Raw genomic sequence first — 25,974 nt, 5'->3', positions numbered from 1 at the left:
GTTGAGCCAATGTGCCTCTATCGCTGTGAAGAATATCTGAAGCCACTTCTTTGTATTTTTTTCTTACTTTTCTGTTGTTTTGAAAACTTTTTTCTTTTCTTCCACTTCTTGCTTTCTTTTTGCTGTTTCTTTTTCTTTTCTCTCTCTTAACTTTATATTAGTTTGTATTAGTTTTTATCTTCTTTTTTAAAGGCTTCAATAAAAATCATATTTAAAAAAAGAATTGTAATGATGACTGACGCTAATGTTTGATGATGGTGATAATGCAAAAATATTCTCCAAGATATTTGCAAGAGTTATCTTTAAATGTGAACTATAGGCAGCTCTTTGCAGATAAGATCACCGTTAGGATTCTAGTAGTTTACCATAAGCGTATAACTTTACTGCCTATGATAGGGTACAGAAATACACTGACCTGAAATAAATATTCTGCCTCAATCTCAGAGTCATTTTGAAGGGGTTCTTGAGACAGATTTCTCTGCCTTAGCTGTACAAAATCAAAAACCTGTCCAAAGTGAAAATGGGAAGCTATTTACTGTGTTGCAATACTTCCCCCCCCCAAATCCCAATTTAAAGCAATAAAGCCAAACAGTGAAACAACAATGCTTTGAAGTTTTATTGATTTGTGACCGTGTGTTCTTAAGAAGACAAAATTTATATGCAAATAAACATTTTTATTAAACTACTTACGTACATCATCTTTCTGCTTACCTTATTAGGAACCACACATAATTATTTGTGTGTGTTTGCTTCTATCTCTAGAAACACTTATTTTAAAAATCAAGAGATTTGTTTTTAATGTGTATATAGCCTGTGCTTCATTTCACTTATTTTCTTTCCCACAAGTGCTTTGGGTACCTTTTCTGCTTGACAATTGCTTCTAGCTTATTCAATGGAGCACCTTAAATATGGCTTTGGTTATGGTTGCTAATGTTTTCTGATACAGGGTTCTGCAACGTTCATTCCCATTGAAATTATCCTCCTTCCATCCTCTGGATTTTACCTTTCTTCCTGTGGGGAAATGGATGGGTGTGTGTGTGTCTATTTCAGAAGGACTGCTCCTTATTACTTGCTCTTATGCATCAAGACTTCCTTGAAAGATTGGGTGGGCAAATCATTTATTAAAAGTATTTTTTAACTAAGGGTGACTTTTGTATCATTGAAGCTTACAACTCACTTATTTCTATATTGTCCCAATCTCACCCTGCCTGTGGAAATCCACTTTGTTAATTCACCTGGCTGTCAGCAGCTTGTGGCATTTTGGTGCTAGCCATATATTTGTTTAAATTAATTTTGACTCTAGCTAGATTCTTGACCATGCACTGTGCTCACCTGAAATGTTAGTGTGTGATTCTGATTTTACAGTAACTGATGTTTATGCTACTGATACTTTTAATGGTTGCAAACTTCTTCAGTTGGGTTGTCTGGACAGAAATATCACCATTACTGGATTGTTGGACGAGCAGGCACAAAAACAGCCAGGGAAATGATTGAAACCTGGGAAACAGGCCCCTTGTCAGTCAACAGGAGTGCTGATTTACCACCAGCCTATCAAGGCAAGGGTTGGGCAGCACCAGCAAATGACAACCAATGACTTAAAAGCCAGCCATCAACACACCCCAATCTAAAAAGCCACTTACAACAGGCATTATTAATAGCACACAGAGAGCAGCACACGCTCTGCTAGAGAGGAATTCGCTGAAGATGGGCTCCAGCATGAGTCCAAAAGCTCAGAAAACAAAACCTCTGGTTCCTGTGACCGATCCAGCAACAGTATCCTGGGACACCTATATTCACTTCATTCATGAATAATATTACCATCACCACCAAACCAATAACATACCCATTTTCAGCACCCAGCATGGCCATTTGCAAAAGCCTCATTTCCATCTTAGTCACAACAGAGCGAAAGAATTCTCAATCCTCAATTCTCCAGCCATCACTCCTCTTCTGGAAAAATTGAAAAGAAAATCAGGGCGTTACACTTGACTTAACTTCCTTATCCACTGAACCATCTGGATTCAGAATTTATACGTGTGTTAGGCCAGCTACTGCGATTTATTCAGCAAATCAAGGTTCAAGCAAATCATGACTTAACATAATGCATTTGCTCAATCAGTCATGTTCGTTATCTTTCTGTTTGTCCCTCACACACAAATACATTGTACCCCCAGTATGGGCACACACAGTTCCAGAATGTATTAATTGCGCCTCTCTCAGTGCATCAGATCAAAAACGTCCTTTCTATTTGCCACTTCAGTTTAGCTTTAAGTACTCATCCCTATTTAAATTGCATTCCTTCCATTTCAATTGGTATTTCAATGGGATTGGAAAAGAAAGGCTGATGCAAGCAAGGCTGTGATGCCACGTCATTTAAGTGCTGGACAGACAATGTGCTTAGTGTAGGTCAGCTGGAAGGAATGACAGTGATTTAGCCTTTGGGCATCCATTTCAGAATGGAGGAAATTGAAATCCTGCTGAGGGAAATAATTTGAGAGTGGTCATACCAGGGGAGGATTTCTAGGCATAGTCATTGTACTGACTAGCTAACTGCATTGCTAGAGCTGTAATATCTGGATTGTAAAAATCCAAACATCCCACTAGACTAGATGCTAGCAAAGGTAGATGGAAAATTCTAATAGTTTGCTGCCATCCTATGGCTCTTTAGAGTTTTGCAGTTTAGACATAGGATGGTCCAAAAAGAATGTAGATACCATAGCTTGAAGCTGTCACAATGGACTCTAAAAATGCAGCTCTTTTCCCCTCTTATCTTTCAATCTCAAATTGCAGTTTCTTGGTTTTCTTTCACACAGATTGAAATTGCACTTCATGCTGAGAGGCAAGAATTCAGTTGCCTTCTCTCATTGATTTTCCTATTCAGAATATTCCCCAATGATCTTGAATAAATGGCCCTTGGGGTTGCAAATAACTTAAAAGGGTTATTCTGCAATAACCCAATTAGGCTTGCGAAAGGGGAGCACTGTCAAAATTTGCTCAGGGCTTTGTACCTCAGCTTGCTTCCATAAGTCCATGGTGGGCAACTGAAACCTGAGAAATTTGTGATACACAAATTAGATTTTTCAAAGTAAGTATAGCAAATGGCATGCTGAACCAATGAAATTATTGTTTCTATGTTGGAAGCTGGTAGATGGAAGTATAGGCATTTGTAACTATAGTGATGCCAAACACGATTAGTGGCATCAAGATACAAAGTCTGCCCTGCCATACTTGTATTAATGATGTCACAATTATATATGGAAGGAACAGACTGTGTATTGCAACATACATTCTGTCACTTTCTTCCCTTGTAGATACCTTTTGGGGGATCATATGTTATTGCATTTTTATTTTTTAAAATTTACTTTTACTTTTATTTGGTTTTTTGATTACTTTTTTTTTTGCCCTATTTTTATTTATTTACTTTTCTGTTTGGGTTATTTCTTAGTGTAAAATACTTTGTGCTTCTGATAGCTTCCCCCCCACCCCAATTCTCACTGATGTTTCTCCAAAGTAGAATACATCTGCAGATGTAGGCAGTTGCCCTGCGATGTACTGAAAAATGCTTATCATTCACTTACCTGTTGGTCTGGGGCCCCAATGGGGTTTGATCCAATAACAACAGATCCCACCTGCCTTCCTTTCCACCCCCACGTTCTTAGATTTTAATCTTTGGTTTTAATTTATTTATGTTTTAATGCAGACCTATTTTTAATCACTGTAAGCCACCCAGTTACCTTATGGTAAGATGGGTAGCCAATACATTTTATAAATAACTAGCTGTACCCAGCCACACATTGCTATGGCTCAGTCTGGTTAAATGGAAAAGAAAAGAGAAAGCACACGTTTGTAATATATCATGTTTTTACCTGTCACAGGTGTGACATCTATATAATAGTCGGTATATAAAAACACGTGCGTATTCAAATGCAACGTTGTGTCAAAATTTCAAAGCAATCGGTGAAGAACTTTCGGAGATTTAAGATTTTGAACAAACGAACATTTACATTTTTATTGATATAGAATAATAATAATCATCATCACAAGTATCCCATTATTTAACTATATGAAAAGCAACCACTCATCATGTGATAGGTTTTTTCGCTCAGATGTAAAAGAACTTGACTGGCCTAAAGTATTGTATACCTAAAGTATTATATACCTATAGTCACCAAGTTGGAAAAACACTGGTGGATAGTGAACAAAAGGGACTCCACCTGTTATTCCAGTCAGACTTTAGATCAGCATGTAGATTAAGAACAATGTTGGAAAAACCAACTTGGTAACTTTAAGATGTGTGAACCCACGCTGGCTCGGGAATTCTGGGAGTTGAAGTCCACCCATCTGAAAGTTACCAAGTTGGAAAAACACTGGTGTACAATGACTGCGATAGCTGGTTGTGCTCAATCTTACTCCACAAAAAGCTTTATTATTTCTTTCTTAGTTTTTCAGCAAGTGCAGGATCTGCTTTTTTTCGGATCAACCAAATCTCTTAAGGAAGGACTAGTCCAGGGGTAGGCAACCTTGGCTCTTTTATGACTCGTGGACTTTAACTCCCAGAATTCCTGAGCCAGCTATGCTGGCTCAGGAATTCTGGGAGTTGAAGTCCACGAGTCATAAAAGAGCCAAGGTTGCCTACCCCTGGACTAGTCTCTTGGTTTCTAGCCTGGTATCTTAACCACTAGACTAGACCAAACTGGTTCTTACCCTGCACAATGCTTACACCTCGAATCAAAACAAGACCCATCTAACAGGATCAGCAACTGGAATTATCCTTCCACCTGCAAGCACCCTACAATTCCCAGCCGCTGGCGGAAACGTAATGGGCATGATAGAAGACCAGGCTGCAGTCTCCACCTCCGCCAGAATCCAGCGATGAAACGGAATGGGAGCTGCAAAGGTATAGGGCAAGGGTAGGCAAACTCGGCTCTTTTATGACTCGTGGACTTCAAATCCCAGAATTCCTGAGCCAGCATGGCTGGCTCAGGAATTCTGGGAGTTGAAGTCCACGAGTCATAAAAGAGCCAAGGTTGCCTATCCCTGGACTATAGGGACAAAAATTGGGTTAGTACGCATGCGCAGATCCCTGTTGCTGCTGCTGCTGCCTGTTTTCCTTTCCGGCCGCCATCTTGGTCTCCTCCGCGTGCGGCTCCCGGGGTCGGCGCTTCCCTCCTGCGGCTTTTCCTGCTCGCCTGTCGGGATCCGGCCGTTGCGTCCCGCAAAGGTACGGGCAAGACCCCCGAGGAAACGTGGGAGGGGGGCAAAAAGCCGCCGGTGGCAGTCGAGATCCGTTTCTGGGACACCCCCGTGGCCCTCTGAGTCGGGAAGGAGCCCCAGGTCTGAGCGCCGAGTGAATCCCCGGTGCAGCCTCCGGAAGTGGCCGCCTGATTTCTGTCGCTTCGCAGCCGCCGGCGCTTCGGGAGCGGACGTTGCCTTCTCGCATAAGGAAGCTGCAGTTTCTCGTAGGCTGAGCTGAGCCGAGCAGGGCCGGGCTCGTTCGGGCGTCCTCTTTAATCCCGCCGGCAGCCAAGCGGTGCGGCTCTCTGCCCGTCTAATCCTCCCCTTTTGCCTTTTTTTTCTCCCCCCCCTTAGATGAAAGAAACGATCATGAATCAAGAAAAATTAGCTAAACTACAGGCCCAAGTGCGCATCGGTGGGAAGGTAAGGCGGGCTGCTTCTTCCTATTCCTCGCCCCTCTTTTAACCTCGCATGTGCAACTGCCGTCCTTCGGTAGCCATGTTGTGAGCTTGCCTTGCCGGCTTGGCCCGTAAAGGCCTCTTCTGACTTCTTTCGTCTTGCTCTCATGATTTAAATCAGTGTTTCTCAACCTTGACAATTTTAAGGCATGTGGACTTCAACTCCCAGAATTCCACAGCCAGCATTGCTGGCTGTGGAATTCTGGGAGTTGAAGTCCACATGCCTTAAAATTGTCAAGGTTGAGAAACACTGATTTAAACCTTTTCCATTAATTGTTCGTACAAGTCATGGCTTTGTAACTGCTTTGGAGGGGCGAGTTGCAAGTCGGAATATTATGTAGGTCTGTTGAAAACATTCAGTGATTTACAGAATGTGCTTTAGATAGGCCTGGTTTTTATGTGATTAAATTGTTAAATAGGTCAACAAATAAATCATAGGAGATGAGAAGGAGTGTTCAAACGGACAGTGAGACCATACGTGATTTTAGTAAGCTTAAGTGAGAATAGATCTGGTTAATACTTGAGTGAAAGACTACCAGAAAACAGCAGAATTGAAGGCTGGGCTATAAAGTTGAAAAAATATCCCAGCCCTCCATTTTCACATTGTTGTACTAAAACTGTAATTATAAAGAGTCATATTTGAGTTGAGGAACCATGTTTGAGGGCTGTTCTTTAACTTGCACAGCCATTAAATTCATTGGATAATAAGGGAAAGGAACTAAGGCCCTTTCTGTTTTGGAGGAAAGCTATATACAGTTGGAAACAATGTAATGTGCTTATATCTTCATTGATTTAACAAATAATCAGATTTGCTAATTGTTCTGTTCTAAAAATTGTTACATTCTCCATACTGTATTTAAACTTTGCATGTTTTAAACTTTGCATGCTAACAAAAAGGGATGGTTGGCCAGAGAATGCTGCCCTTTCTCTTTCATGTTTGAAAAAATAATAACCACAATAATTAGTATCTGATAAATATGCTTTTATTCTAGCAATTTGTGAAAATAACATGATAAAGATAATTTGCTAACAAGAAATCATGTGCTAAACATATATATTGAAAGTTGATAAATTAAGCAGAATTAGACTTAATTAGACTGTCCAGTGGGAGTTCCCTGAGATACTAGGGCTGTAGGATGAAAAGTATAGAAACATCTTGGAAGAAGGCAGTAATGCGTCATACAATTATCAAGAAAACATTTTGGACATTTTTGAGGACATCAAGACTTGGATTTTAGTTAACAGAGGCTTTACCTTTTTATGCTATATGTTCCTAAATTAAAGATTCAACAAATTCATTAGGACTTAACTTTTCCATCAGGCTGATTGCTATAATGGAATGTAGTCCTGTAGCCACTTATTTGGAAGAAAGCCTTTAAATTATATGGTACTCTTGCATATATAATATGGGATTAAACATGGCCTGTGTATAAAACGTGTATATTGTACCTTTCTGATATGGACAGTATTAGATTCAGTTTGCATAAGAAATGTATCCTTAATTAAGGGTGGAGTCTGGAATTTCAGGTCCCAGCATGTTTACAGCTGGAACATATAATTTTCATCATATACACTAAATGATTATTAAGTAGCATAAAGCAGTATAGTTTTTAGACTGAAAATAATGACTTAAGATGTCTTAGCCCAGTGATGGCGAACCTATGGCACGGGTGCCAGAGGCGGCACTCAGAGCCCTCTCTGTGGGCACACGCGCCATCGCCCCAGTCCTAGGCCTTCAGCTGGGTTTTATAAAACCTTTTCGCTTTAGGCCTCCGCCACCATGTACAAAAAAAAAAAAGATTCAATTAATCAGTCAATTTCAACTTCTCGCGAGAAAAAAAAGATCTTGCAAAGTTGGAATTGATTGATTGAACTTTTTAGTCCCACCCAGTCTGCCATTACCACCGCAGCCACACCCACCCAATTGGCCACACCCACCCACTGGGCCAGCACCCGACGATGCGTAAGTGGGTTTTGGGTTGCAGTTTGGGCACTCGGTCTCTAAAAGGTTCGCCATCACTGTCTTAGCCTATGAATTTAGTTGATTTAATTGAATTAAATTTTTCATACATTTTCAGAATATGATATAGTACTTAAGGTGTTGGGTTCATACTCTTAGCCATGAAAGTTTATTGAGTAGTATTCCAATCATTGTCTTTCAGTCCGGTTTATCCCTCATAGTCATTACTGTGCATAAAATTTGAGGATAAATTGCTATATTTGTCACTTTATCCTGGTTCATTAATTGGTGCCCTCCATTTGTTCAGCACTTCAGAATTGCTTAACTACAATTATCTTTACTGCATATACAAGCAGTTATGCACAAACAAAAATGTGGAAATTCATTTCCATGAAGAAAAACTAGTATGATTAAAAAAGAGGACTGTCTTAAAACATTGAGTCATTATTCTACAGTCATTTAGACCCACTGACTTAAAATACAATTCCAGTCTAGTATGTTTTCTATTTTTTCTCTTTTTTGTTCATTCCTCATTACTTGTGGCTCTTACCATGATTTCTGGAACATCTTGGCTTCCTAACCACATTTCGCTCACAATTCTCTCTTCCAAAGAAAGAGAACTGTGCAAATAGGCTTTTTTTGGTTTGCTTTATTGTATACAATATTAAATAAGTCACCTGCTAGTAATAAAAGACTGATGGGTGCTTTCATATCTGCTTTTATTTTTTTCACAGATGCTTTGTATGTTTGTCCATGAAAATTGAATTACTTAGATTAAAGAAAACAGGGTATAAAGCCCCAAAAAGTATTGTAACAATGTTTCAAATCTACCAGAAGTTATTGAGCTCTTTAGGTAAATATATCTGTGCTGCTAATGTTTGTGTTAATTCTCTGAAAAAATATATTTTCAGCATTTGAAATAGCTTATTTGGCTAATATACATAAGTCTGTTTTTAGCTAATTTTGTTGAACTTGCTTCATTCCTGTTTATCAGTGGAGTTGCTTAGCTTTTGCAAAAAGAAAATAGTGCTTAATGCATCCAGAGATAGAATTAGGCTGCCAGACCTGCATAAGTGTTTAAAGACAACATTTTGAAGAGATTTTAAAATGTACTCTTTTCTCTGTAGGGTACTGCTCGTAGAAAGAAGAAGGTGGTTCACAGAACAGCTACAGCAGATGACAAGAAACTTCAGTTTTCCTTAAAGAAATTGGGTGTAAATAACATATCTGGGATTGAAGAGGTAACAGTTTTTTTCTTTCAGTGTTTGACAAAATGCTGCTTTTAAGAAAATGGAGTTAGTAGGAATGGGTGAAATAGAGCTCACTCATATAAAAATGTATTAGTACATTTAATAGAATTTTTTCTTGTATTATAGGTCAACATGTTCACCAACCAAGGCACTGTAATTCACTTCAACAACCCTAAAGTTCAAGCTTCACTAGCTGCTAACACTTTTACAATCACAGGCCATGCTGAGACAAAGCAGCTGACTGAAATGTTGCCTAGCATCTTAAACCAGCTTGGCGCTGATAGTCTGACAAGTTTGAGGAGACTGGCAGAAGCTCTACCAAAACAATGTAAGTAAAAACCCACTATACTTAAGAATGAAAATTCTGGAAAGGGTTTAAAGCATTTCTATTAAGTATCTAGATAGGCTTGCGGTCTTTCTGAAAAAGAATGCATTCTTAATTAGAACTTAATATATTGTTCATGATTTTCACTTAATGTTCAGATTGAACAGGGTGGTGTGATAAATAGAAATTCTTTTTGACAAATGTATAAAAGATCTGTGTTAAAACTATATTCCGGATTATGAGTTGTGTAGAGAAGATTTGAGACCAAGTTTTTGTATAATTAGCATAGATCAGGCTGGGGCCACAAAGACTTCACAATAGATGTAGAGTTAGTGCTGCAGGAATTATGGTAGCATAAGAACTGATAAAAATCAGGTCTTTGTTTGGAGGAATTGGGCTTTTAAAGATAAAAGATTCATCAATTCTAGTAGACAGTAGGATTATTTATTTTCTTATTCCACTAAAAGAAAACCTTATTGTGTGATATAAATCAAAGCAAGAGGGCACAAATAAGCAGCTGGAAGTTCACATTCCCCACAAGTGTAAACTGCATCTTCATGCTTCTAATAGGAAATAGGCAAAAATTGTTTTGTGGTGGCCTAGTAATTAGAAAAATGATTCAGTGTGTCATGCAAAAAGTATTGCCTGGAATTTTAGGTAATTCAGATGTTTTTCATGTCCTCTTCCAAAGAGTGGAATCAGGAAGAGGGATGATAGCTCTGTTCCTCTATTGATAAGATTTTTTTTAATGAATTGAGAAAAGTGCAAGGACATTTTTCTTAGTTCCTGAACAAAAGAGAGGAATCTGACGTGTTCCCTTGACTAAGTAATATGAATAGCCAGATTTTTCTGCATACAAAGAAACTGGTTGAATAAATATATCTGGTCTACCGTTCCAAGTCTGGAAGAACAAGATAGAAATTGATTAAATAATATTACAAGTTTCTCTCTCAAATACAACATTGAATTCAGAAGTGCTTTTGTTTTTACCTTGAGAGCAGTCTGAATATTTTTTTTTTTCTAGCTTGAAATAATGTTGGACTGATTCTTTCTTATTTTATTACATGCAATTTTGGGCTCATTCTTGCCTAAAAGCAAACTATATATGTGTGAAATCTGACTATTTTGGACAATAGCAGACAACAAAATTCTAGATATACTTTGGGTGGACTATTCCTGTATTAAATATATTACATTCACAAATTCTATGTATCTGTTTGGAAGTGCCATTGAGTTCAGTAGGACTTATTCCGAAGTAAGTGAATAAGAGACATTGTGATGGCAGCTTAAAATATTAGACAAGGGATGGATGCTTCATCCATGTCTTAATATGTGATTTCAGCTGTGGATGGAAAAGCACCTCTTGCTACTGGAGAAGATGATGATGATGAAGTTCCAGGTAAGAATTGTTAGCCTCATTTCTTATTTTTAAGGACAGGATTCGAACAAATTTGAATATTTTGTGTTCTTACCACTTTAGATGGAAGTATTTTTTTGGCCCAATTTTTATTATGTCCAGTAAAGTGGAATATGGACTAGACCTCCGGTGTATTCAGATAACCCTCATCTTACAACAGAAGTTGAGACCAGAATTTTCATTGCCAAATAATGCAATTGCAAAGTCCCCTGTCTGTGATTCTTAGGCACAACAGTTCTAGCATTTCTGGTTGCTGTTAAAGGTATCGTCATGGCTTGTCAAGCAAGAACATCACACTTCCTGTCAGCTTTCCCATTGACTTCACTTGTTGGAAGCTGGCAAAGGAAGTCACAGATGGCAACCATATGATCATGGAACTCTGTAACACAATTGTGAACAAGCACTGAATGCTTGGTTGCAGTTGCATGATTGTGGTGACATTGCAACAGCTGAAACTTAAGGACAGGCCCCTTGTTCAGTACTGTTATAACTTTGAACGGTCACTGAATGAATGGACCGAAAAACTGTATGGTTAAAAATTGTTGCATTACAATGCATTGCTTTTCTCAGATTGGTTGAGTAAATATATGAGGTAGAGATAATTGTATAGTTATGCATGAAGCTTTAATACCTAATGCCCTCTGACAGATGTACAATTCTAAAAAGTTTTAGATGTTAGCATAAGCATTGAAATAACACTGGACTTTTTTTCCACTTAAAAAAAACTCATTCCATTTTTTTTCCTTTGCAGATCTCGTGGAGAACTTTGATGAGGCTTCCAAAAATGAAGCAAATTGAATTGTCATGTTCAGTAAAACTTGAAAATTATGTGGAGCTGCTATTTTATATTGTGACTTTTATTTGTAATATTTTGTACTGATCTTAGTCTTAAGATCTGTAATATTTGGAAACTTGGTTCAATGCAGCTCTCTTCAGTTATTGTTAATGCACAGTGCAAATGGGCTGGAAGTACACAAAATGGAAAAGTACTAAGTCCAAAAGCTAATAAAGACTAAATCTTTAGGCGAATACTTTACTGGTATTTTTTGTATATAATTAAAATAGTTACTTGTGATAATGGTGGGAAATGAAGGTTTTGGGCTTTAAATCTTACTTTGATAATAAGTTACGATCTTCCAGAGCCACCTTTTTTGCATTACCTATTATAATGATTTATGCCAACAAATTGAAATGGATTTCAGTTCACAACTAGATTATTGATGGTGGTTCAGATTTTATCTAGATAAAAGACAGGTTAGATTACTAAGTGTTATAGATAGGCTGACACTAACCATTTAGTTAAAGGTTTCATATTTGGTTTAATATAACCTTCACTGGGTCTCTCTTGATATGCTGGACTTCAACTCTCCCAAGTTCTTAACAGGAGGGCATCTATAATATTATCTGGGAATTATAGGAGAAGAAATCTAATTGATGTTGAGAAGCCTAAAATGTAGAAGGCAAACTTAAAATTTTTCCTCCAAGTTTGTTTATTTAATAAAAAAAAAGTTGGGAGGGACCTTGGAGGTCATCTAGTCCAACCTCCTGCTCAGGCAGGAAACCCTACACCATTTCAGACAAATGCCTGTCCAGTCTCTTAAAAACTTCCGGTGTTGGAGCATTCACAGCTTCTGGAGGCAGGTTGTTCCACTGATTAATTGTTCTGTCAGAAAATTTCTTCTTAGTTGTAGGTTGCTTCTCTCTTTGGTTAGTTTCCATTCGTTGCTTCTTGTCCTGCCTTCAGGTGCTTTGGAGAATAGCTTGACTCCCTCTTTGTGGCAGCCCCTGAGATATTGGAACACAGCTATCATGTCACCCCTCCTCCTCCTCTTCATTAAACTAGACATACCCAATTCCAGCAACTATTCCTTATGTTTTAGCCTCCAGTCCCCTGATCATTTGTTGCTCTTTATACTCTTTCTAGAGTCTCAACATCCTTTTTGTGGTGACCAAAACTGGATGCAGTATTCCAAGTGTGGTTTTACCAAGGCATTGTAAAGTGGTATTAACACTTCACGTGATCTTGATTCTGTTAATGCAGCCTAGCACTGAGTTGGCTTTTTTGGCAGCTGCAGCACACTGCTGGCTCATATTGAAGTGATTGTCCACTAGGACCCCGAGATTCCTCTCACAGTTGCTACTATTGGGCAAGGTACCACCTATACTATACCTGTGCATTTAAATGAATATGTATGTATAGTATGATCTTTATTTACTGGCACATTTATAAAGTTTGGACAATGTAGAAGAATAAGGTCATGGGCTTCAGGTGAGCCTAAAGGCATCTACAATAGACTTTCAAATAATCAGGAATAATCTTGGAGTTGCTGAGATTTTAGTGGTAGGGTGATTTGTTTTAGTTCATTCTTTACAGCAATTGTTGCCGTTCTCCTTTCCATGTGGAAGTTAATATAAAGAATTATTCAAAATCACTACACATCAATAGATACAACTACTACCATCAGAAGGTGTTCTGGTTTCCACTTTGCTTTTACTTTTAAGATAGCAGTTTGTTAACAAAGCACCAAATGAGTATATGTTGTCTTGAATAATTGGATCATTAGCAGCAGAATTGTGTTCATTCTGTCTAGATGCAAAGAATACTGAATTTGAAACAATTATTTAGACATTAGTATCTCACAGGTATAAAAGTACAGTAGACATAAACACAATGTTCACACGTGAACAGTTCATGACTGGAAGTTGTCTTTTGGTTGAATGAATCTTGATTTTTAGATAAAATAACAGTTGTAATTCATCAGCTGTACTGGTGCTTGGACAAAAGATTGGTGTAGGAATCTGTATTTCAGTCCTTAGACCAGAGAAGGGCTTTTGTTATATAAGTTACCTATTTAAAAACGGTAGGCACAGGCAAGATGAATCATTTGACATCTGTGCTATACTCTAAAATGACACGTAAATAAGCGTTCTTTTTTAGAGATAGTAATTACTCTAGGCCATGGCTAAGTAGTCCACCTTAGATACTATTTGTATGAAAGATCACCAGGAAAACCCAGAACTTACAGGCTGCATGGAAACGTTGAAACAATTTCCTGGAAGGTCATGGCAAATCACTTTCATATTGCCAATAATGAAGTAATGGACCAATCCTTCTATTTACCTTAATTATAATGCAAAAAAGCAATTAATGCATGTAATATAGAGCAGAGGCCCCCAATCTTTGGGCACCAGGGACAGGTTCCGTGGAGAAGTTTTTCTGCAGATCAGAGGGGGGGGGGGTTTTCACGTGCATCCTGCAGATGGGGTTTTGCTTGTTTGCGTGGACCGGTGCTGGTCCATGAACCAGGGGTTGGGGACCCCTGGTATAGAGCATCCCCCCATTTTTAACTATGCTTCTTAAAAATTGACTACTGTAGATAAGTTCTTAAGATTGCAGTCTGACTGGGCAGGTTATATAATAGGAAAGTATCCAACAGTGCCATTTACCAACTACTACAAATATGGGTAGTGGCAGGAATTGCATCTATTTTACCAAATAGCTATAACTATTGGTGCTGTCTAGCTGCTTTCAATAAAACTCTCAGGGCCAGAACTGCAGTTTTCAACATGCTATTGCAGAAGACAAATTATCAACATGACTTATTTATGTATTTTTATTTACATGGTAATGAATACTGTGTGCAAATGGTTTTCTGACATCTTTTAACAATTTCAGTGGTCTACACGAAAAAAACTGATAACTTCTATACTATTAAATGGTGAAATGGAAGTATGGAATAACAGCAACATGTAGCTTGCTGCTAGTTATAAATACTGAGGTAAAGCTCTTTCTAAAAATACAATACAAAACAGATTTAAAAAGATCATGATAGACAACAGCTCAAAAACACAATTTGTACTTTATATAAAACAACACTCCCAAAACAGTTTAAAAATGTAAATTTCCTTTCAAGTCATAATTCTATAAAATCAAAACAGTATTTTATCTCAAAAGGCTTGAGAATATAACAACACATAGCATATTAAATACACATTGAGAGGTACACACATTTTCAGCTACCTAAAAAATAAGTAGCAGAATCTAAAGGATTCTCTTTGGCTAGTAAGATTCTCATAGTAGGCGAATCTGCCATATATTAAGTATTGCACAATTTCCCCACAGCAGTTTAGAAGCATATGTCTGTATTTTCAATGAAACATGTTTACCTCATGCTTTTTGAGTTTTAATGTGAGAATTAACAATTCCATATAACATGAAATAAAGGTAATTAATATTCAGGATAATATCAATGCATGGGTGGCAAATTTGTTACAATCCAGAGTAATTTCATTTAGTGGTCAGTATTTTTTATAACATTCCTAAAACAGAAGGCTTTGAACAAGCACTACAGTAAGATACATTTATTTTAGGTGGCTCTTAATTAAAACACCAATATTTTTAATTGTAATAATGTTAACAATTTTTTCAGTCATTCCAGGTTATAGCTTCAGCCAGCTATATTTTTGTTTTTGTGTATATATTATTTCTCTATCCAGTTCAAATACTTAATCTATATTAGAAAATCATGTTAAATCAGTATATTTCAATAGCGGCACTGAAATAAAACAAGCTATTTGCATAAAAAGTCTGTTCTTCTAAGATTTTAGAAGTCAGTTGTAAACATAAAAAAATCCTATTTAAAACAGCAAAGAACTGACTGTTGTCTATACATGAAAATAAATAGCTACATGAACTACACATTATAGTTGGCACCAACCCCATTGGCACCAACTGAATCAAAATAAGTGTATTGGATTAATACAGTCTGAAAAACTATCTTGCTATCAACTTGAAATGTATAAAATAAATCATACATCAGCATGGGATATAATGTTGTATATTGTCATAGTACTTTACAATTTCTTTTTTCAAGTGCATAAATGAAATAGAAATAGGATAAGTTTGAATTTTAAACATCTATGAACATCACTCAAATGAAAATGGTTCACCTAAAATATTACTCAAAAGAAAACAAAATGGCTTGAATAAATTCCATACAATTTTCCTGAACTCAGCTTTCAAGTGCTGTGTCATTATTACCATTCTTGTATCTAAACAATGAAACAGAAATTCTAATGTCATAGACCCTACTATGAAATATTGGAACAATAAACCAGCACTATGGTACAGGAAAGGTTTGCTGGGACAAAAGGCAGTCTCTTCTACTTATAATCAACTGCTATAAATATGCATGCCACTAACCATTTCAAGCATGTTTGATAAGTAGTAAGAATGAAGGATGGACGAAGTTACCAATTAAAAAATACTTTTTATACTGATCAGTATTCAAATGAAGTCCATTTCTTCTTTTATTCCATAGCTATAATATTATTCCTTGATATTTTGAAGGAGTGTTAATAAATGAGTCTCAATAACCTGTTGAACTGAAATAGAGGAAAACATCGTTAGTATTCAATCTTTAAACTGGGGACTCTTCTAAAAGCACTGAAAGAAGTGAGGACTACACTGAGATTTAATCTCACTACAGTGAGATTAAGAAGAGACTAGATGGCCATTTGTCTGAAATGGTATAGGGTTTCCTGCCTGAGCAGGGGGTTGGACCAGATGACCTCCAAGGTCCCTTCCAACTTTATTATTATTATTATTTATTATTTATTATTTATTATTTATTATTATTATTATTATTATTATTATTATTATTATTATTATTATTATTATTTTGTAATAGTTGATATTTGCATTATGCACACACCTATCAGTTTTCAATAACAATTGGCTACACTTGTGAAGAAAAAGAACCAAGTTATACCCAGTAATACACTTAATTCTGAGTGGCTGTGGTTAGCGATGTTGGGAGAAACGTTTAGACTCCTTGATGCAACAAGATACCGGATTTTCTACCCTTCACCTCTATATGGAAAAAATAAGGATTGCTGTTTGGGTGCATTGTTAGGAGTAATGATTGTTCCCAAGCCTCTGCATTGATAATGACATAGCTACAAGCAAATACATGTGTGTCTTACGCAATCACACATCTGATGTTTTTTTAGATTAAGCAAGTTCCACTGTGTCATCTCTTGAACATGCTGTACTACAACCAGGTATTGGTGAAAAGCTTAGTTCTCATTGTCCCCCCCCCCTTTTTTTTTTTTTTACAAACAGCAATTTACAACGTTAGGAAACATAAAAAGATTTTTATCTTGACATTAAAAGGGAATTGAAGCACATATTTATCTTTGCTTAGCTATGTAAATAGTAAAGAATGCTGTTCTTTAAAGAAACAGCAAGAAACACTTGGGAGGACTTCTGATTTAACAGGTCATGGTTCTAAAATGCCTATTCACATACTCATAATAAAACCTATTAAGTGGTTAAACTAGAATGGGAAGTCAATGTCTTTTATTTCTTCCCCTCCCTTTCATCACACTTTTTTTGTTTTCGCTTTCTCTACCGTTGTCCCATACTATTTGCTTTGTATTTTCACATTTTATGTTATAAATGAATAAAACTAATTAAAAATAAAAAATGGTTAAACTAATCAATTGACAGTAAAAAGGCTGCAACAGCATGTTAAAAAGTGCTTGAATTCTCACCACTACGATGGCCCAAGGCTACAGCAAGATCCATAGAATTATATCCAGAATCAGTTTCTACAGTTGGATCAGCACCATGTTCTATTTAAAACAAAATGACATTTAGGAATACGTACATGCATTGTTAATCTCATTAGTTAATCTAAAAGTTCCCAAACTTTCTTGCTTCACAATGCTCCTATGTTGTTCCAGTGATGAACACACTAACAGTTCCATTTCTTTGGCAAAATACCCCACACTATCCCTGTGAGTTCATTGCCACAGCACACAGTCTGAGCACTAAAGGTTTTATTTGTATTAATAATAATTACCTAAGAGTATTTTGACACATTTCACATGATTCCCATGAACAGCATAGAGCAGGGGTGTACCACCATTCTGAGGAAAAAAATAATAATTTTGTTTTGCACAGCTCAATGATAAAAACATTAGCCTCAAAACTTTAATTTAGTTTATCAGCAAAGTGTATTATATAGACCCAATTAATCTTTTCCTTATCAATAAAGCAATAGAGACATTTTTTGTGTGACATAGACTTTAGCTTGCACCTGCTAGTTAGGTGGCTTTCCTATAGCTGGGCTGCAACTCGGCCTGCTGACCAGAATACTGCAGGAAGCATTCGGGTGTCATGGCCACAAGGAGTGGGGAAGGAACTTCAAGCCTGAAGTTGCTCTCAGATCCTGGGACAATAACAAGAGGAAAGTGCTTGGGAATTAAACCAGTCCAGAGCAGTTGCCATTCTAGTATTCCAATGGTTTTATAAGGTGACAGAGAGCAGAAATTGCAGAAAAACAAAACTTAATGGGCATTCTTTCCCAAGATTAATTAGGAAGGCTAGAAGAAAAAGAAGAGGAAGAAGCAGATAAAAGGGATGGACAAGATCAAATACATTGTAGGAATATTGTAGAAGAATTCTGCCACATACATTAAAATGGCAAGCTTTCGTCTATCTAGTCACTGTTGTCAAGCTTAACTTGATGGTATCCAACTAACCATAACCCAACTAATCCTTGAAAATTAACTTAGCCATTTTGATTGGTATGAAGAGCCACAACCCTGAATTATACAGTCGAAGAAAATAAAGTCAAATATGTTTATACAATTCAATTTACAATATCAACTATTCACAAAACAAAGAGTATCATATAAAGAACAGAAACTGAAACAAGGACAGTCACCCTTTACGCTCTACTAGGGGCTTATCTAGTGCTGTGATATGTTCCCAAGCTTCCATCTGTGAAAGAGATAGGCAGTTTTAAAATATGATAAGAGATAGATAGATAGATAGATAGATAGATAGATAGATAGATGATAGATAGATAGATAGAAAGAATAAGTTCACAATGTTACATATGGCACCTGCACTCCCACTGAGAAACTTACCCAGTCATATTCATTTACGTCAACTCCGCAATCCAGTAGCATCTTGACAATGTCTGTATATCCTTTACTACATGCTAACGACAGTGCACTCTCTCGACCTTTCCCCAAGATTTGTGGATCTGCACCCTGTCAGGAAAAACAGCACTGGTTTCATTAACAAGATCATTCTTGTGTGCAACCCATGGGTCAATCAAATGATCTCCTAAGTCCAAGGATCAAACCCCCATTATAACATATAGCCATTTGCTTCTTTAAAATGAGTACAACATCTCTAAACAGCCAAGGAATCATTTGCTTGAATGAGCCACCATTTCTTCTTAGACATAACTCTTCCTCTGTTGCAGTTTAAAGTAATTGCTTCTTAAATCTGGCTCTTCAGTTTTTATTTATAATAACCTTTATGTTCCTAAAGAATAATCACATATCTTCACTCACTATGTTTCCCACTATCCCTCTTTTAGAACAGGAATGCAAAACAATATTTTAAGTACTGATGAATCTATCATTTAGTATGATTCTGGGGAAAAGGTTCTTTATTGCTCATATTGAAGTATAGGACATATAGAAATAGAGAAATGGACAATTAATAAACTGGACATGAAATTATTTCTATAAATGGAAAAAATACTTAATAGGAGACTAATGCAGTACCATTTATAACTGCAAATTAAAACATTTTGGGCTCTACTGATGTTACCTACTTGCCTTAAAGAGACTGACACCCACAAAAGGCTGAAGGTCCTAAACCTTGTTTCCCAGATGGCCTCTGCGTCTTTACACTGTTATACCACCATCTGTTTTGGAGCAGCAGTTTGACAGTTTCTGCTGCCACCATCTATCGTGGTAAGAACAGCTCTGGTCATGATAACAAACAGCTTGCAAATTATTTCATCCAAAAGAAATTCAAAAGAAAATCTATCATTCTGGACAGGTAACAATGGATTCCTACAAATTAAGTATCCTCTGCCCAAAATATTACCGACCAGAAGGAGAGGGTTCAAAATATTACAGATCACCAGAAAATTCTAAAGGAAAAAAAAATCCATCTTCATATGTATAGCCGGAAATATGGATGAATACTGAAATTAAACACCCAATTATATAATTTGCACCAAAATATAAAGAAATATAGAATACAAAAAGTAATTTTTAAAGAATCCCTAATTCAAATCCCTAGTTATATGTTTTACATATGTCTATAGCAACCAAAAGTTTTCTGAACGAAATGGTCCTCTTATTCAATTTCCTACACTTCTCCAGCTGCTTGGAGATCCAAAAACTGATTACAGGATGCTGAGGAAGATAGAAATGCTATTTTACACTCAGCTTATTTCTATAAACTTCGTTCTGGCTTCAGAAAAAGCCAAACATTTACTATACCTAGCAGGAGAAGCTAGAAAATCTTGTTCTGTACTAGACAAGGAGACCATTTTCACTCATAAGGATGTGGCTTCATTAGACATGTATAAAATACAATACAGTTTCACTTACATTTTGGAGTAGAAATTCTACTACTGCGATTTGCCCATGAGCTGCAGCCCACATTAGAGGAGTAAAACCTTCTTCATCCATATGATTGATAATATTTTCTGTTTGACAAAACATACAGGTCAACTATCTTTCCACTTATTCTGCCCCCAAATTATCCAAACTGCTTCCAAAACTTTCATCCCATTTTCATAGTACTTTGGGGATTGCAATATACACTCGCCAGCTACATTTGGCCCATGATTCAACCACGTCTGAGGTACATAATCAGTTTGACATGTTAAAACAGCTTTTTATGTTTTTCTTTTTAGTTTAAATAAATTATGATTTAATTAGATAAAACTCTTTTCTTATATATTCCTACAGTAGTTTTCTATACCACAAAAAATCCTAAGAATTTCTTAGTGAAATTAAAAATATAAACATTCTAAAACATTAGTTGTTTACATTCATGAAATGGTCGTCTGAAAGGTGCACAGATTGATTTTAAAGGTAAGAAACAAAATTATTGATGACAACACTGTAATTTAAGCAATGTTATAGAAAACACTGTCAGAACTGAACAATAATGGCATGAGAAGAAGCTTGTACAATACAGGCAAACCTCTTTTAGTAGGAGCATGTTCTCTTGCTCATGTCATATAATTCACCAAAATTACAGGATACCTTGGATAATAATTTCATAGTACTACAGAAAAGATTTGCTAATAAATACATTTTCCCAAAGAAAAAATGTAGAAGCCCCATAACCCTAGTGCAGGGGTAGGCAACCTCGGCTCTTTTATGACTCATGGACTTCAACTCCCAGAATTCCTGAGTCAGCATAGCTGACTCAGGAATTCTGGGAATTGAAGTCCATGAGTCATAAAAGAGCCGAGGTTGCCTACCCCTGCCCTAGTCTATCTACTGCTTTTAAATCTTTTGCTTTTGCAATACTGACACATAGTTATAAGTATCAGTATTTGTATCAATGCTGACATAAAATGATTTGACATTAATAGAATGAAAATGGCTTCAAACCTATTTCAAAGTAACTGGAGAAAAAGAAGGGATGCAAGGAAGAAATGGAAACTTTCTTTAAAAAAGAGCCCCAGCACAGACCCCATCTAGCACCCTATTATCCCTGCCAAAAGACCCACACAAATCCAGAGATCAATTCTTACCTTGTTCTATGCGTGTAGCTAAGTACAACATTTCTCCCTGAGCTGCCAGCTGGTGAACAGACAGAGCTGCAAAGGCAACAACAGAAAACCATATAACAATTCAGTGAATATACCAAATTCTGTGCATAACCAGGAATAATACCATAGCCACATAAATTAGGTTTATACTACATACTGTACTAAAATATGGTTTGTCTGTACCTACATTTATTATACAAATCACTCAGGTTTACACACTGAATTATAACCAAGCCCCACCAATTCACATGTTGGTCTGGTATATGAAGCCAGCCACAGGGGTTGGGTACTAGCAGAAGGACATGTATTAAGGAAGCAAGAGCTTCACTTCAACAATCTTTCAGTTATAAAGCAATATGGCTGTATCTTTCATTGTTATAAAGCAATATGTCTGTACAAATCTTACAATTATATCTTTCATGAGTAAAGCACTTGTGTGGAATTCTTGACGCTCCCTGAGTTTGGTTGTTTGCTTGCAGATATATTATTATCTAACTAGATAGCATCAATGCTAGTGGAGGGGGGGTGGAGTTTCCATTGATAGACAATAGCTTGCACTGCCACTGTTGATGGAGATTAGTCTTTTTCCTGGTAGTTCGTTAATTACGGTATTGTTTTCTGCTTGTCTGGAATTAATCCCCATTTATCTGGGTATTGGCTACTGAATAGGATATTCCTGGTCTTTTTGTTTCCTTCTTAGCTTTTTTATTTTCTCTTTTGAATGGTCTGTAAATGTGATTTATCTTTACAGACAGTCCTCAGTTTATGACTGTAGTGGAACCTGCCCATCATGGTCATAAGTTGTGACAATTATAAAATGAGTTAATCACATGACCAACCTGATTTTACAGTCTTTTTGCTGCAGTTGTTAAGTAAACCAATGGTTCACTACTGCCTGGTTTTGCCCAAACCCAGAAGTGCTGGTTTTTGGCAAAACTAAAATGTGGTCATATGACTGTGGGGAGCTGCAAATGGCCATAAATGCAGCCAAGTTGCCAAGTGCCTGAAATTCTGTCATATGATTGCTGTGTGTGTAAAACAGCTGGAATTTTGAATATAGATTACAAATACCATGTTTCCCCGAAAATAAACCCTAGATTTTTACACATGCGCCCAATATAAGCCTTACTCCCAAAATAAACCCTACTTAAGACTCCGCCCACTCCATTGCACCTGGTTGCACGAGGTGGGGTGAGGCACACGGGTAAAAATCAAGCTAGGGCGGGGATGGAGGGGTGGAGCTGCCCTACATGTCCCGCACTCAATTAGGACAGTTGCAGCCAGGCCTGCCAGGCCTTGACACCTGCCTCACCTCGCCGGCCCACTTCTTTTGCAGCTGCTCGCTATCGCTCGTGTGCATCGCCTCAGCTTCCGTTTCACCATCAGACCTCTGCAGCCGAGAAATGAGTTTTGGAAGGGCCACTGACGGCAAAATGGAAGCCGGGGGGCACCGCACATGTCAATCCAGAGCTCGTTTCTTGGCTGTAGAGGGCTTTCCTGAAGGCCTATGATGGTGAAACAGAGGCTGGGGATGACATGCGTGAGCAGACACAAAAGAAGTGGTTCGGCGAGGCAGATGTTGGGGCATGGGAAGCCTGGCTGCAACTGTCCTAAGGTAAGCGGGTAGGACATCTCCTGAAAATAAGACCTGGTACCTCTTTTGGAGGCAAAAAGAAGAAGACCAGGTCTCATTTTTGGGGAAGCATCATATTCCCAAGGTAGATCCATCATAACCTCAAACAGTCACTAAGCAACTGATTGTAAGTTGAGGACTAACTATATGGATCTACTGATGCCTGATTGTCTGAATGCCAGTTTAAAGGAATTCCTTAGTTATTTTGGATTTAGCTTGACTTAGGATGCTCAGTTTCTCAGTTAAAACTATGGTTGAGTCTGTTCATGCATCGGGAGATTACATTTATACTTAGATGGTAGCAATGGATATCCTCTGCCAGTCTTCTGCTTACTTGTCCTGTATAATGCTAATTACAGTTCTTACACTTTATGTTGTAGGACTTCTGTTTTTCTTCCTTGGGCTACACGTTCTTTTGGTTTACTTAAGATGTTTTAAAGGCTTACATATATTCTCTTCAATTGGTAAAGCACTTCTCTGGATCTGTGGTACAAAACAGCCATAGCAGCTTGAAGGCTCTTGAGGACTTCTGTATCAATATGAATTTCTGGGACTGTTCCCAAACTTATTCTTTCTACAGAGAAACACGTACAGTTTACAAGCAAAGGTGTTGTAGAGACTTCATTTCCTCTGTGCTTGTTAGTTAAGGTAGTTGACTGCTTGATAGGTGAAAAATGCTTAGTAGTTGATGGGGTATAGACGTGTCTCACTTGAATCCCAGGAGAAGGAGAAGTGTGGATATTGCACTCAGCTAGATAAAAAAAAAAAAATCAATCGTATAACAATATTTTATTGTACAAAAGAATGTAGTTGTTTCATGCTTTATTCAGATAACATCAGTTCTTGTCTTAAGAAACAGCATCAAAAGACAGAGCTTATCCTGTGCTCAACGTTTGCAGTTAGGAAGAATCATGTAAAATGCTAAATAAATCACAGATTCACCCAGATGAATGCAAATCAGAGTATTTAGGCAATATTCATGATATGCTTGACTGAACCTAACCTGCTAAAATATTTTTGGATGCTGGCTCATCATAATATTCTAAATACCTGACTGAAGGAAACATTTAGTCAGGATTCTGGCCAGAGTATGGGACAAAGACGGCATTGATCACATTCTTGGATGACCTATAGTGGGAGTGGGATGGGGGCAGACCATCCATCCTTAACCTTTCAGCTGTTTTCAATAGTACCAGTCATGGTCTTCTTCCGGACCTGCTCTGGGAATTAGCGGTGGGTGGCATTGTGCTGGGTTGGTTCCCTCCTTCCTCAGGAATAGGTTTCAGTTGTTATTAATAAGAGGGGAGAGGGCCAATCCTCAGTCTCTTCTTGTGAGATGCTTCAGGGCTTGGATCTTTCTCCCCTCTTGTTTATAACGTACATGAAACCACTGGAATGAAATGGTTTCATCTGACAATTTGGGATGAAATACGACCAGTATGACTGGGACCACAAGTGTATGCAGGGATCTGTTTTGTAGCTAATGTAGTCATCATAACAGATGCTTTATTCTCAGCTGCCATATATTTTAATGTTTGCGTTATTTTCATTGTTTTTATTTAAATTTTGTTTCCCCACCCAGAGCGAGATGGACAACCATATGAAATAAATATTACTCTATGTAGTATTTTGATTGGACTGACCCAATCATAATAGAAAATAGAAGGACATTTTTTTATGCCTGAGTTATTGTTTATATGTCTGAGACCAAATATTAAGTAAATCCATAAACATGGAAAGTTCAGTCCATATAAAAATGGTGGAATAATGACAAATTTTCCACAAAAGTAGAAAATAGGAGGAAGAAGTACTAGATATAATTGCTGCCTTGAGTTGATAAAAAGTTTTAATTACTGGTATGTATGTGTATATTTATTTATATGAGATAAATTAATACATATCAGTAATGAAAACAGAAAAAATGTTGGGTCACATAAGATGGAACTTCAAACCAAATGTAAGTCTATTTTTTATAAGAACAGTGTTCAATTGTACAGTGTTCAATTGAACCCATCTATTCATTTGCTTTGGTAGTATTATCCTTGAAGAAAAAAAATAAAAACTGACCTTTAAATAATACTGAAGCGACTTCAAGATCAGAGTTCACTTGATCTTGAATATTTTTGCTCTCCTCTTCATTCAATGACTTGACAAATCGAGAACACACATTCATATCAAACCTATTGGGCAAAATGAATTTCATTCCCATGGCAACACTCTGAGGTGGTCCTTCTTCCACACTGGACTCAAGGTGGTGATGTTCAACTTTAATATCTGGCATATGAGACAGGCTAAAGGTGCCAGCACAATCTTCCACAATTAGCTGGGTATCAGCATCTAGATTGGTTGAGGACTCCATGATCTGAATTTCAATTATGTAATTTGTTTCTCAAGGTATTTGATGTATTCCCTTTTTCAGTATCAGTGTTTGTGATTTCTAATAATCTATAGTTGGGAACAAAATATCAGTAAATTAAAACATTGTGACACTAACTCAGTTTACTGTGCAAAAAGTAGCAATCACCACTATAAAAAACTAATTCTAAATAGTGCAGAAAATCCCAAAATAGCCTCTAAAATTTCTATACTAAGCTCTACTCAAATCAGATTTCTACTATGTTACAGGGGAATCAGCTCCAGATAGGAGGTCTTAAAAATTGAAAGGACCTCTTTTCATAAACAGTGACTGATGATCTCACATAGAGTTACCTACATATTAAACATCAGTTCACACTCTGTTGATGAAACCAGACCATCGCATCCCTAAACAGCTCTTCTATGGTGAGCTGTCTCAAGGAAAGCGATCACATGGGGGACAAAAGAAGCGGTACAAAGACACGCTGAAAGCATCTCTCAAGTCCCTGGATATCGACACCCTCTCTTGGGAATTTTTGGCGCATGATCGACCGACATGGCGTACCCTGGTTTACCAGGGTTGCCAGACATATGAACACAGAAGGACAATCTTGGCACAAGAGAAGCGAGCACTCCGTAAAGCCAGAGCTGCAAATGCTGAAGCAACAGTGTCCACATTTCTCTGTTCAGTATGTGGCAGAACATTCCGTGCTAACATCGGTCTCATCAGCCAT

General features: G+C 37.3%; 2 protein-coding genes across 2 annotated transcripts in view; one reads left to right on the top strand and one right to left on the bottom strand.

Annotated features, from left to right (window-relative positions):
• Positions 1-5,098: 5,098 nt before the first annotated feature.
• BTF3 (basic transcription factor 3) lies at positions 5,099-11,676 on the top strand. The gene is made up of 6 exons (XM_015819425.1): positions 5,099-5,221; positions 5,590-5,658; positions 8,781-8,894; positions 9,030-9,231; positions 10,571-10,627; positions 11,397-11,676. Exons 2-6 carry the CDS (start codon positions 5,590-5,592, stop codon positions 11,441-11,443), a joined length of 489 nt encoding a protein of 162 aa, XP_015674911.1. The 5' UTR covers positions 5,099-5,221; the 3' UTR covers positions 11,444-11,676.
• Positions 11,677-14,262: 2,586 nt separating this feature from the next.
• ANKRA2 (ankyrin repeat family A member 2) overlaps positions 14,263-25,974 on the bottom strand; it is a 12,539-nt gene continuing 827 nt past the window's right edge. Inside the window, exons 2-9 of the mRNA XM_015819424.1 lie at positions 24,953-25,330; positions 23,478-23,636; positions 21,235-21,300; positions 20,075-20,172; positions 18,584-18,709; positions 17,512-17,578; positions 17,201-17,281; positions 14,263-16,030 (exon numbers count right to left, since the gene is read on the bottom strand). Coding sequence (XP_015674910.1) covers positions 15,975-16,030; positions 17,201-17,281; positions 17,512-17,578; positions 18,584-18,709; positions 20,075-20,172; positions 21,235-21,300; positions 23,478-23,636; positions 24,953-25,244 — 945 coding nt within the window. The 5' untranslated portion in view covers positions 25,245-25,330 and the 3' untranslated portion in view covers positions 14,263-15,974. The remainder of the gene's footprint in view (positions 16,031-17,200; positions 17,282-17,511; positions 17,579-18,583; positions 18,710-20,074; positions 20,173-21,234; positions 21,301-23,477; positions 23,637-24,952; positions 25,331-25,974) is intronic.

The sequence above is a fragment of the Protobothrops mucrosquamatus genome, unplaced genomic scaffold (genome assembly GCF_001527695.2).
Source record: "Protobothrops mucrosquamatus isolate PMUCROS unplaced genomic scaffold, P.Mucros_1.0 scaffold919, whole genome shotgun sequence".
Classification (NCBI taxonomy): Eukaryota; Metazoa; Chordata; class Lepidosauria; order Squamata; family Viperidae; genus Protobothrops; species Protobothrops mucrosquamatus.
The sequence above is the reverse complement of the archived record's forward strand: the minus strand, read 5'-3'. Positions and strand labels throughout refer to the sequence as shown.